Source organism: Dipodomys merriami, unplaced genomic scaffold (assembly GCF_024711535.1).
Source record: "Dipodomys merriami isolate MVZ:Mamm:240054 unplaced genomic scaffold, mDipMer1.0.p SCAF_64, whole genome shotgun sequence".
NCBI classification, from domain to species: Eukaryota; Metazoa; Chordata; class Mammalia; order Rodentia; family Heteromyidae; genus Dipodomys; species Dipodomys merriami.
Window position 1 is genome coordinate 215,381 of NW_027206224.1, and position 13,034 is coordinate 228,414.

General features: G+C 48.4%; 1 protein-coding gene across 5 annotated transcripts in view; it reads right to left on the reverse strand.

The window, feature by feature from the left end:
• LOC138815348 (zinc finger homeobox protein 3-like) overlaps positions 1–13,034 on the reverse strand; it is a 243,070-nt gene that overhangs the window by 150,524 nt on the left and 79,512 nt on the right. For all 5 annotated transcript variants that reach the window (XR_011368300.1, XM_070004683.1, XM_070004680.1 and 2 more), the window contains exon 2: positions 1,362–4,105. Coding sequence is in view for 4 of the 5 variants with exons in the window: in XM_070004683.1 (XP_069860784.1) it covers positions 1,362–4,059 (2,698 nt within the window). In the remaining variant the exon portion in view is untranslated. The remainder of the gene's footprint in view (positions 1–1,361; positions 4,106–13,034) is intronic.

Consider the following 13,034-nt stretch of genomic DNA (forward strand, 5'->3'; position numbering starts at 1 on the left):
TTCTATCCACAGATTCACATTGTGCTGTAACCAAATCCTATATATTCTTGGTCCTATTTTAGATCTATGAATCCAACTGGTAAGACTTACTGCTTGGACTAAGTGTGCACCGAAGACTCATGTATTAACAACTTGGTTCACAGCCTTCTCTAGCAGGTGGTGGAGCCTTTAAGAAGTAGAACCTAGTCGGAAGTCTTACGGTCATTTGGGACAATTGAAAGGGACACTGGGACCCTGATTACCCACCCACCCCCTTTTTCCTCTGCCTATCACTTCGAGCCACTGCGAGACAAGCAACTTTCTCTGCCACGCACTCCCACCATAATGCAATGCCATACTGTGGGCCCCCAAAGCAAGAAGCCAACCAAGTGACCATGAACCAAAACCTCCAATACTATGAGCCAAACAAATCCTTTTCTTCTTTTGAGTTGATTATCTCAAATAACTGTTACATTAACGGCCGACTATCACCATTGGCCTCTCAACACAGCCAACTCAACTTCTCTAAAACACAGTTGTTTCTCCTGGCAACAAAGGTTCCATTAACCAGCATCTAGCTGCTATTAAAACTTCACTTTCTTTGATGGACAATTTTACAATTTGTTCATTTCTCCTCTATCACACCACTCATTACAGTATCTCCAGGGCAATTTAATTCCCAATTAAGTCCCAACGACTCTAATCATCAACAACTCATCCAAAAGAAGAAAGAAAAAGAACAACTCTCTCCTCAAGATCCTCATAAATGCACGGAACACTTTTGAGAAATCTCTCTGGCTGGTTCCCAGGTCGGCCCAGAACCAGCCTGCGGTTATCTGAGTAAGGTCTGCTACGGTTTCCAATTCTTATTGAGATGATTGGTCCTATTAAAAATATTGAGGCAATTGTCCCTATTCCCCCTTATTAAGATGATTGTCCCAGCTATACAGTTTCCTGTAAGTTTCGATAAATATTTAATGGACCCCAAAAGTTTTGAGCGATTATGGCGATTTTTTCAAGTTAAGCAAGAGACGAGGAGAAAGGGAGAATGGGAACAGTAAAGAAGGTTGATCGTAAGCCAAAAACTAGAGGAAACACTTGAATTTTAATCCTGGCCTAACACGGCCAGAATACAATCACAGCTCTGTTGAATACATAAAGTCTTCCATATGGGTCCACAGAGTCAAGAGATTCTTGAGGGGAAATATTGGATGGTAAGCCACTAGTTTCCACAAAGCAACTCAAAAAGGCAGAAAAAAAAAATCCACCCAATCAATAGGATCATCTCAGCCTAGTCTCCACCCCTCCCCACTCTCCACCAATGAAATTCCTAGGATTTAAAAAACAAAAAACAAAAACAACCCACAGGTGGTCAGCCTCACCTAGAGCAGGTGTCATGGCGGCCATAGGCCCGGTGGGATCCAGCTGGAATCCGCTCATCATGAACTGGGCATCTGAGGCAGCACTGTCCATCTTCAGGTTGGGCAGGTTCATGTTCTGGGCCAGGTAGTACTGGTAGAGCTCAGCTTCGGCGGGCGAAGGCAGGCTGCCCAGGCCCAGGTGGCGGTTGTGTTGGATCTGGGTCATGTTCTGCTGCAGTAACATCATGTTATGCATATGCTTCTCGCTGGTCATGTGGATTCGGAGGTTCCTGGCCACGTTGGTCTCGTAATCGCACACCTCACACCGCCACGTGGGTTTGGTTTTTGGTTTGGTGGGTGAGGGGGCCCCGCAGGAGCTGCTGATATTGGCTGCAGCCGCGGCCGCCGCCGCCGCTGCGGCCGCCGCCCCGGCACTGTGACTGAAGACCTGCTCCCCCCCTCCGTTCTGCAGGTTCTGCATGTTGTTGAGATGCTTGTCGGACTGCATATGAATACTGAGGTTGCCTTTGGTAGTTGTGGAGTAGTTACACACCTCGCAGCGGAAAGGCTTGTAACCACACGTGTAGCTCTCGCCTCGTGCCAGCCGGGGGTGGGGCTGCCCGCTTTTGCAGTAGACACAGGAGCCCCCCGGCTCCGGGTGCTTCTCCTTCATGTGTGCCTCCAGCGTCTGCTGGTACTTATAGTGCCAGTTACACTTGGGGCACTTGAGTGTCTTACACGAGTTACGAGAATGCATCATGGTCATGTGGCCGCCCAGCGAGCGGGAGGAGCCCAGGACCGTGTCACATTTGGGGCACTCCACGCCACTCCCCGAGGGGCACTCCCCAACCCCAAGCTCGCAGAGGGAGCCGGCATGCTGGTGATGGGGGACGAAGGCCCCATCATCGCCCTCTGTGCTTTCATTTGGTTCTGGTGCTGTGGCATTGTCTTTATTGGCACTTTCATCAGTGAAGTCCAGCCTCCTGCCACCCTCTGCCACATTGGCCCTGACGCCCTCACTGTTAAAGCTTAAACGATTCCTCCTGTTCGCACCATCAAAGACAACAAAGGAAGAAGCGGAATTAGAACTAGTAGAAGCTGTGCTCCTTGACAGGGTCTGGAGCACATTAGGCGTTAAGGGGGAGTTAGAAATGCTTTGGTTTGAGAGAGCAAGGTCCTTTTTGCTACCACCTGCCGCAGCCCCAGACTCCTCTAGGGGTCTGTCCTCCAGCTCGTCATCCAACTCGCTTGGAAAGAGTCCTTTGCAGCCCTCGTCCTCCTCCTCCTCGTCTTCCTCCTCCTCGTCTTCCTCCTCCTCCTCCACCTCCTCCTCCTCCTCTTCCTCCTCTGCCTCCTCTTCCTCGGCTGGTTCTGCTTTCTCGGAGAAGCAGTCTTGCTTCTCTCCTTCGGCTGCCCCAGAGTCCTTGCCCTCTGAGGATTTGGTAGGACTGGAAGCCAGAGGCCCCAGGGGGACTGAGGTAATGGGGGTCTTCAGGACCGAGCTGGTGAGCCCGCCAAGGTTCAAGAGGGTGCTAGGGGCCAAGAGACCAGCCTGGGGCTGCTCGGGACCAGTGGCAGTGCCAGCTGGGAGAGCCTCCTCCCCTTCCATTCGAATGCCACTGAATTTACCGTAAAAACTATGTCCGGGGCCTATGAGGTTAGCTGTGGAAACTAAAGGGTGTTGAAAGTTTTTGTTTTTTGGTTCCAGAAAACTTACAAGGGGTTCCTTGTCTTTGCCAATCCCTTGGATGATAGCGGAGATGTTCTTATTGCTAAGAATTTTCCGCTCGTCCTCGCTCAGGGTCATCCGATGGTCGTGCACCGCGTGGGTCACAAACGAACGGACGTACCCGAACGAGAGTTTGCACAAGAAACACATCAGGATGGGCTTCCTCTTGCCGTAGAGCACAAAGCCATCGAATTTGGACAGGTCCACATTGTTGGGAACATCTTTGGATACGCAGGAGCTTTTGGCAGAGCCGTCGCTGTTCAGGTAATCCTTGTTGCTTTTGTGTCGCACGTCAAAAACGCGGAAGCTGTGCAGGACGGGACTGAGCCCCGCCAGGGCTGAGGTATTCGGGAAAGCCTGGTCTGAGCCATCAAACCATTTCCCGAAGGATGAGGCTATGTGGAAAGTGTTGATGATCTGTGGGTAGACAGGTGCAGCACACGAAGGGTCCCCTTGTTTGCCCCCCGCCCCAGGGAGAGAGTTCAAGAAGAGAGAAGGGACAGGCCCACTGCCGCATGCACCCCCACTCTGGGTCAGCTGGCTCAGGCTCTCCACAATGTACGCGGAGCCGTCCGGCTGGTAGACGATCTCCCCGGCCAGGTTCTCCACGTCGCTCTCCTCGTCGCCCTCCTCGCTGGTGTCGCTCGTGCTCTCCTCCCGCAGGGGCGGCGCGGGGTGAGCGCCGGGGCAGTGATGCTCCATGTAGGTCTGGAGGCTGGCGAAGGAGACCGAGCACTCGTTGCAGCTGACCTCCTTGCTGGCAGGCTCGGCGGGAGGCCCAGCCGAGGCAGCGGCACTGCTCTCCGACAGGTGCTCGTTGAAGGGGGCCCTCAGGCTGTCCAGGGGCCCGTGGCTCTCGCCTGCGGGCGGCTCCATGCTACTGGGTTTGTCGGGGAGGTGGGTGCTGTTGAGTTCAGTCCATTGCCGGTGCTGAGGGATACCGCACCCATTGTCCTTCCCCGAGATGACGGGCGAGTCACAGCCTTCCATGGTAAGGCCTGCGTGGAGCTTTCATGGCACCCAGGACAGATCGGACCTGAAGGGCGGAGGCGAGGGGGGGAGGAGGGAGAGAGGGAAAAGAGAGAGAGAAAGGAAAGAGGTTAGGAGGGCCAAGGCTCAGGTCCCGCGGGCTCAGAGAGCTCTAAGAGGCTTCTGTCCACACCCACAATACAAGAGGCCACGAGGCGCGGGGCAAGCTGGGGACACTGCCTGGTGCATCACGATGGCCGGCCGGGTCCAAGCAGAAGCAAGGGGCACGTCTCCTCGACTCCGTGCCACTGGACATTCCAATTCCCATCCTTTACCAGCCTAGCTTTGGGCCAGGGCTAAGCAGTCAGCCACGATGGAGGAGAGCACAAAAGGTGGTCGCAGAACTAAGGCCCTACCACCTACAGACAGGAGGCGTTGACATCTCGGGCTGCCCGCGCTTTCTGCTGCAGGGGGGACACGGGGGTGGGGTGGGAGGGAGAAGGGGTGGGGTCTTCGAGGATGCTCAGTGTAGGAAGGAAATGGCTGCTTTGGCCCCTCCTGGTCATAGGTCTAGTTACAGGCCTCTGAGAACTACTAGGCATGAAGAGCAAGCATACCCACATCTGTATGGCAAGAAAATCCCTCAAGAAAGCCTGTGGCTGCATCCCTCCTCCCCTCTCCATCTCAGAAGGCTCAGTCCCATTTTCCAAGAAGCAATACTGAGGGTGCTCTCTACCAAGTAAAAGACAAGACAGCACACTCCCACCCAAATTCTCAGCACCAACCAAGAGAAAAAAGAGCTCTATAGACTGACACTAGGTACAAAGAATGAACTTGATATTTCCAGTAAGAACCAGCCAGACTCTTCAATCTTCCAACTCTCCCACCAACTCAGTCTACTACCTCATCCTGTCTAGAGAGAGCCCTCGTTAGATGCATGGCAGGTAGAGGGTTTGGGTTTTGTTTTTTTTTTCCTATTAAGGATCTTAGCACAAAGTTGAGTCAGCAGCTGGACTCAGCAAGCCCCAGTTCCATGTCTGCCTTTTCGTTATTAGTTGCTACCCAAGCAGCTGTCCTTCAGCCCTGGGGCTTTTCCGCTTCTGACTCCAAAAAGCCACTGAGCTGAACTTGCCCTCTGAGACCTCCCATCCCTGGGGAGGGCAGCAACAGATCACTGATTGCCTGGCTCCTGTGTCGGCATCACTGCGGGAGCACAGATTCTATCTCAGCACTGCTCCTACAGGACGTGGCGGGGCCCTGATCTGTTACCCACAGATGCCCGGCCAGCCTCTCTCGGTGCTTCCTTCCTGGAGAACACACCGCCTGACTCATTCACAGCACCGGGAAGTTTAAGCTGCCCTGGTCTCTCTCTATCCTCTGTAGCCCCCCATCTTCTTCTCATTCAATTTTTTTTTCCTCTCCAATTTCTTGATTCTTGACTGCACAGTGAGCCAACAGCTCCCCCTCGGGAAAAAATGGAGAAAGCAGGCTCACCAGAAGCCTCAGGAGAAATAACTTTTTGGAAGAATGCATCATGATTTGTTTCAAACACGAATGTGCATATACTCATCTTTCAATTTATAACCTCTGTGACAACAACGTTCCCAGTGCCTTAGAAAAAGACACGTTCATTTCAAAGTGGGATGACTACACTAAACCACACCCCATAGCAACTACAATGGGACTGCCCCACGGAAGCTTCCATGAGACACAGGTGAGAGAGAAGGTAGGGTGGCTTTTCTTTGGGATGCTCCTGATTGGCTGGGTGACATCTGATTGACAGCTCAGGCCAAAAAGGTTGGCAAGCCTGAAGGGGCGGGAGGGTTAACAGCCCGATTGTAAAATCAATGTCATAAATGCTTGGTAAGTTACAGGAACATGCGGGAAGGGGAGGCCACGATTGATAAAGGAGAACAGCTTTGATGCTGCACCAGGGACTTGTTTATCGACAGCAAAAGCCAATCTTCCTCTCCAGCCCGGGCCGGGCCAGAGAAACCTGCAAGCGTTTACCAATTAATTGGTGGGCTTTGCTTGCTGTGCGTTCCTCCTCCTCCTCCTTCTCCTCCTCCTCTGCCACAACTATCCTGAAAAGGGGTTGGGACTTTAAAAACAAACCAACAAACAAACAACTCACTCATATTGCTTTCTACTCCCAAGCAGAAAGTATGGAGAGATCATCATACAGTAACTACTTTGGAAAGACAGGTGGCTATCTGTGGTGGCAGGCCAGGGACCAGCCAGCCATTCACAGAGACAGAGAGTGGCAGTCCATGAAGATGCCTGTAGGAAAGAGGATCCCATTTCTGGGCTTCCTTCCTACGCAAGCTAGCTGTGTCAAGAAGACAGATGACCGCCTTGCTCAGAGTAAGCTGGGATGGTTTTTACACACACACACACACACACACACACACACACACACACACACACACACACACACACACACACACACACACACACACACACACACACACACACACACACACACACACACACACACACACACACACACACACACACACACACACACACACACACACAATCAGTATTGCATTTTCACATCGCCCCCAGGAAATTCAAAACACACCAGTGTATACCAATGTCGCAGATTGCCAGCTTCTCTGGGCATGGTACCCACATTGCCAGATAACCAGGAAAGGGTGGTCTTAGGCTCTCCCCCGCCCCCCACATACACACACTTGTACTGGTTCCCTAGAGGTGCAGGAATGGGAATGGACTGGGGGAATCAAGAGCACTGACATGAAGCAATCTCATCATCCTGCCTGTCTGGCAGCTCACGGACCTCGGGGCATCTACCACTCTCCCACCCAGCCGGTCGTCTGTTTATCAGCCAGTCAATAAGAAAAAGGTAGTTCTTACTTAAGGAGGCAGAAGTCAACTCCGCAGGTCGATCAGCACTCTGTCTGTAAACATGGTTTCCCGTAAAATCAATGATCCTCAGTTACAGAGGGCAGCCTGGGAACCAAGCAGGTCCCCGCGCTTCCATGGGCAGCCCCGCCAGCCAACAGCACTCACCCGCCTCTCTTCAGCCCCCCACCCCCCAGCCCCAGCATGATGCCCCAACCCAGCCCTCACACATTCCAGAGCTGGCTCACACAGAAACCCTTAGCCTGGGCTATAGCTGGCTTCTTCCACGGTTACTTCAAGTCCCCTTTAAACATCCAAGTGTGTCACTCAAGACCCCACTCCAGAAGACACTCAACTTTAGTAAGTTAGATATATATGTGTGTGTGCATGCGTGTATGTGTGTATGTGTATGCTGTTTGTTACTGGGGTTTGAACTCAGGGCCTGAGTGTTGTGCCTTAGCTGTTAGCTCAAGTCTAGCACACTACCACTTGAGCCACAGCTCCACTTTCAGCCTTTTGTTGCTTAATTAGAGATATGAGACTCTTGGCCTCTCTTACACAGGCTGGCTTCAAACCATGATCCTCAGATCCGCCTCCTGGCTTCAAACCGTGATCCTCAAATCAGCTAGGATTACAGGCGGGAGCCACTGACACCCAATTTGCAAGTTTGATTTTTAATAAAGCACATCTCTCCAATGGCTAGCACTCTTACATAAGCATTTGTTTTGAATTTAAATCTGCCATTTGTGATGTAATCGTGTACAGAAAAATTTCAAATCTTCATTAAGAAGCTCCCAAAGGCAGGTCCTGATAACCCACACCTATAACCCTAGCTTCTTGACAGGCTGAGGTCCAGCGGGTGGTGATTCAAGGCCAGCCTAGGCAGAAAAGTTTGTCAGACGCCTTTGCAATGAAAGAAGTTGGGTGCACTGGCTTAGGACCTATTTTTCACTATAGAGTGAGACTGAAAAACAGGCTCGCGGTCCAGGCACTGATCCAGACAGGAAATAAGTCTCTGTCTCAAAAATAATAGAGTACTTGCCTAGCAAGTGCCAGGCTCAGAGTTCAAACCCAAGCACCACCTAAAAAGAACCCCTGACCTATGCTCAACGCCCCCCCCCAGTTACAAAATCCTCTCCTATAAACCCCACTGCATCTCTGCAAACAGCAAGTTCTACCTTTCAAAGATTGCTTAGAAAGGGAAAACTCCACAGTGTTGTTCAACCAAAGCATCCGTCTCCTTCTTGAAAGTAAAAAGACATACAAAGACAGTTCTGTGGTTTTCCCTGAGAGAGGGAGAGAGAGAGAGAGGGGGAGAGAGAGAGAGGGAGAGAGAGAGAGAGAGAGAGAGAGAGAGAGAGAGAGAGAGAGAGAGAGAGAGAGAGAGAGAGAGAGAGAGGAGGGAGGGAGGGAGGGAGGGAGGGCACTGGGTAAAAAGCAACAGTTACCAGGAGGCTGGGGTGGGAGGGTGGATGGCTATGAAAGGGAGGGGGCTGCTGCTGAAGCTCCGCTCCCAGGGAATTAAACATGAACAGTCGCACTGTGTAATTTTAAATTGTTAATTAGCACAGGGTTAATTAGGCGGTCCTTTCACAAGGGGCTGTTTGGCAGAAAACCAAGAAGGGAAACAAAGGGGAAGGAAAGAAAAAAAAAAAAAAACAAAGAGAATAGAGACAGTGAGAAACTGTTGCTTCTGTGAATAACCCACAGGGCATCACAGAGACGTCAGCCAGCAGGCAGATGCCAGCGTCTCTGGGGGCTCCTGGCCCTGCTCTAGGGAGAAGCAACAAGCCACCCCCCTCCCACAGGTGCCCAGGCATCTCCCAGCACGAGCCGCCAGGATGCAACGTCCTTTTGACTCAGCAATTCTTCCTGTCTAGGAATTTATCCTAAAGAAACTACCCGCAAAAGATGCATGGATGCATAAAACTATCATAACAGGAGACTGGGGGGGGGGCGGGGGGAGAGGAGATGGAAATAATTGGGGGAAAGACAAACGCTAAATAAAGAAGAGTGCAGAAAGTCCCATATGTTGTTATTTTTTTTTGAAAAAGAAATTTCTTTAAAGAAACTATGTACAGACCTGGGGAAACCATCAGATGTTAAATGAATGAAGCAGGGACAGGTATGCTTGTAAAAACACTAAACGTTTACATCAAAAGTTTTACAATAGGAATGAAGTCATAGGTGATGATGTCATTTCCTTCTTTGCACCAGATTTTTTTAAAAGTTAAAGCCTCATACAGAAGCTATCACTTAACTAGGTTAGGCCCTGTGCTAACGCTTGTGGGTACTAGATCACCCTGATGCTGGCATCACTCTAAGAGTTGGTACTGTTTTATCCCCATTTTAAAGACAGGAAAACTGAGGGTGTCCAAACCTGTACTATCTATATGACAAAGCCAGACATCCAAACATGGAGTCTGAAGTCTTTTTCACTTGGGTTATCTTCTGATAGCTGGAAGGAGACATAAGGAAATTTGTAGCTAAGTGCTAGAAAACTGGCCCCATGTACTATTTGGAGTTGTTCCCCGTCCCCCCAGGGGGGTTGGAGGAGTGGGGACAGGCACATTCTAGAAACCAGAAGTCAGAAAATGTATTCACTTATTAATTCACTATTTATAGTGAACCTGCTGTGTGTCAAATGTTAGGGAATACAATGACCATTAGATTCCAGCTTAAATTCTTATAGGACAGAGACCATGAACAAACAAGTAACAATGGCTCACACCTGTAATCCTAGTCACTCAGAAGACTAAGGTCTAAGGATCATGGTGCAAAGCCAGCCAAGGCAAGGAAGTCCATGAGACTGTCTCTAGTTAATTACAAAAACCCAGGAGTGGAGCTATGGATCAAGGGGTAGAACACTAGTCTTGAGCAAAGGAAGCTCAAGGACATTGCTCAAGCCCTGAGTTCACACCCTAGGACCAGGGTGGGAAAAAAGACTGGGAGGCACAGCTAAGCAGTAGAATGCCTGCCTAGCACAAGATCCTGAGTTCAAACTGAAGTTCCACCAAAAACAAACAAAATCTAGAAATAATAAAGCCAGAAGAATGAATCAAATGTCTGAGTATACTATTTTGGATAAATTAATGGCACTAAACTTTTTAAAAATGTGCTGTACAGAAGTGGGGCTGCGGCTCAAGTGGTCGAGTACTAGTCTTGAGCAAAAGAAGCTTCTGGACAGCACCTGGACCAAGTTCAAGCCCCAGGACTAGCAAAAGAAATTTTTTTTAAAAAGTGCTATAGATTATATATTCAAGTTCTTCCTAGGTTTAGAAAAGATTAGCTATTGTTAGGAAATTGCTTTACAAGAGAAAGGTAATCCTGAGGAACTATTAGTGGTGTATCCACTATGAAAAGTCATGTCAAATAAATTGAAAATTAGCCTCATGTAGACTAGTCTCACTGAGGCTCCCTGAGACCTGAGAAATACAATGAAGTAAGGAATACTTCATTCCCATAAGGTATCCCAAAATGTATCATTTCTTTACTTAAGGATAGGGAAAGTTCTTTTACAAAATGAAGCCTGGATGATTTTACAGCGACAGCTGATGCTGGCACTTAAAGCATCAAATCAGTTGAGGTTGCCTTCCAGTGATAAGCCATAGGCCATTGTCTTGTGTTTGTTCTGTTCTCTTAAATCAACAACTTGAGGTATCAGACCAAGCATACACAGAAAACCTAAAGTTACAAGGAGTGATTAATAGGCGACATAGTGAAATTAAGACCAAAAAACATAAAAATAAAGAAGACCTTGGCCACTGAAACCAAAGACCCCAAAGTAACAAGACAAAATTTTACCAAGACAAATATGAAGCCTGGTAGTTAAATTCAGGATATTAGCTAAATCAATAAAGAAGAAAAGTAGTGTGGATTAGTAGCCGTTCATGCAAATACACACACAACTAAGGTTTTAACTTGACACAAATTAAGCAGAAGCCCAAAGCAAAATGGCGGCCAGGTATATCAAGTGACCTTTGGCAACAGCAGCACTCTGTACTCTTGGAACTCACTCAGTGGGTTTGTAGCACTCTGGTTTTCCCTTATCTGCACATGAAGAATGGCATAAGCCACTCCAGGCAATCCAGGAGGAGGGATACCGACAAAGTGGAACATTCCTCATGGATGTTCAGAGATGACAAGAACAGCTCAAGAGCACAGAAAAGAGAGAAGTCCCATGGTCAAGCAAGGCAACCAGCCTCAACCCTAAGAAGCCCTGCCTGCCACTACAAAGAAGATTAGGTACGAGCCTTCTACCTAGCTTCAGGGTGGAAGTGAGAGAAATGAGAGGAGTTTATGTGGAATTAAGAGTGCAGTTGAAAATAAATGAAAATCTTTCTCAAGATTACCAAAGCTCCCAGATGGAATGTTTCTACTGTAAAATACCGCACTCCCTGCTCTTGCAAATAGTGAAGCAGATGGTTTTGCTGTGGCCAGGAAATTCCATCAGGCGGCCTTTAGAAGGTGGAGATTCTTTGCATTCCCCAGTGATCAATCTGGTTCTTTTACCAACTTTAACCTTTTTTAACTTTTTGCACAGAGGGAGAGGGAAGGGGAGGGAGGGGGGAGGGAAGGAGGGAGGGAGGGAGGGAAAAAGATAAAGACAGAAAAAAACTTTTGAACATGGCCACAGCCTGAAACCCTGAGGTCATTATACTGCGATAGTTGGTTACCTGTTGCCATGAGATCAGGCTCCATATGTCGTTCACCTGTGTCCTCTACGGCCAACATGTAATAAACAATGGAGAAAACTAAGGTCATGGGAGAGATTGAGATACTTTAAAAAAGAAAAATGATCCCTAAATGCATCCTTTGTGGATTTTTCCAGGAGGGAGTTGGGTTGTTGGTCTGTTTCTGTTCTTGTTTTTCTAATAGTTTAAGATGCCCACTGGAACCAGAGATCCTTTGAAAAAAATGGTCAGTTCTTGGACTGGAGCAGAGCTTGGTGTACCTTGCACGGATGGAATGAGGAGGATTTCTCAAATGATAGAGAAGGAAGAGAGGTGAGTCCCTACCCATAGCCCAGTGACAAAAGAGGCTTGACAGGCTTCTACCCACCATACCTAGGATAATTTCAACAAGAAAATTAAATGAGAGCAGAGGACTGCAGTCCCGTGCACAAAATAAGAACTTACAAGTCCGTATTTCTATAATGAAAAACAAAATAAACAAGAAAAGCGAGTTCTTCCTTAGGGTAGAAACCCAACAAATAAATGTAGAAAAAAGTACGGAGTTAGGAAATCACTCTTTGGTACCCATCACGGTAATAACAATCCATTCAGGAAAGAATCAATGACACTGAAACTAATGGATGCAAGTTTTTACAGCCTCGAAGAATCTCCCCACAGACACTGATTAATTACAGAAGGAAAAACAATAACTCTACAGTGGAGAAACCTGGCAGACACCACCTTAATCAAGTGATCAAAGTTCACATCACCAGCAGAGAGACAAACAAGACACCGTGTGCCTCCTGACAGGATACACTGAGAACACAGCACCCCTTCCCGCGCCCATGCCTGCCAAAAATGCAAAACCTGAATGTAATCAAGAGGGAAGAGCAGATAAATCCCAGTTGAGGAAAATCTACAAAATGTCCTGCTCTTTTCAGAAATGTCAGTGTCAGGAGACCTAGAGACAGATACAAAGACTGTTTGGGATGAAGGGAGAGGAGATCTGACAACTGAATGTAACAATTAACAGATTTTTTTTTTCTTATAAGGAACATAACTGAGACAACTGGAAAAATAAGATCTGTAGACGAACACCATCTGCATGTCAGTTTTATTTTAATCAGTGTGGTGTGCTTACATGAAGGGATGTGGACATGTGTGTAAGATAGATATATATATTATGCGTGAGGGAAATTAATATGAGGTAATATAATGTCTGGGGAGTCTGGATGACGAGGATTCTTTGTTCTATTTTTACAACTTTTCTGAACAAATGAGATCATGTCAAAAGCCAAAGGGAACTGTCCAGAATAAGACTCTAGATAGTGCACCTTCAAGAATACACGTGCACCATGACCTTGCTCTGATGTACGCATCCTCATCAGCACGGGAGATTCACTCTCGGCACAGCCTCGTGGAAGGGGGCGGGCTGTGAGGCTGGACAGGGAGGCATCA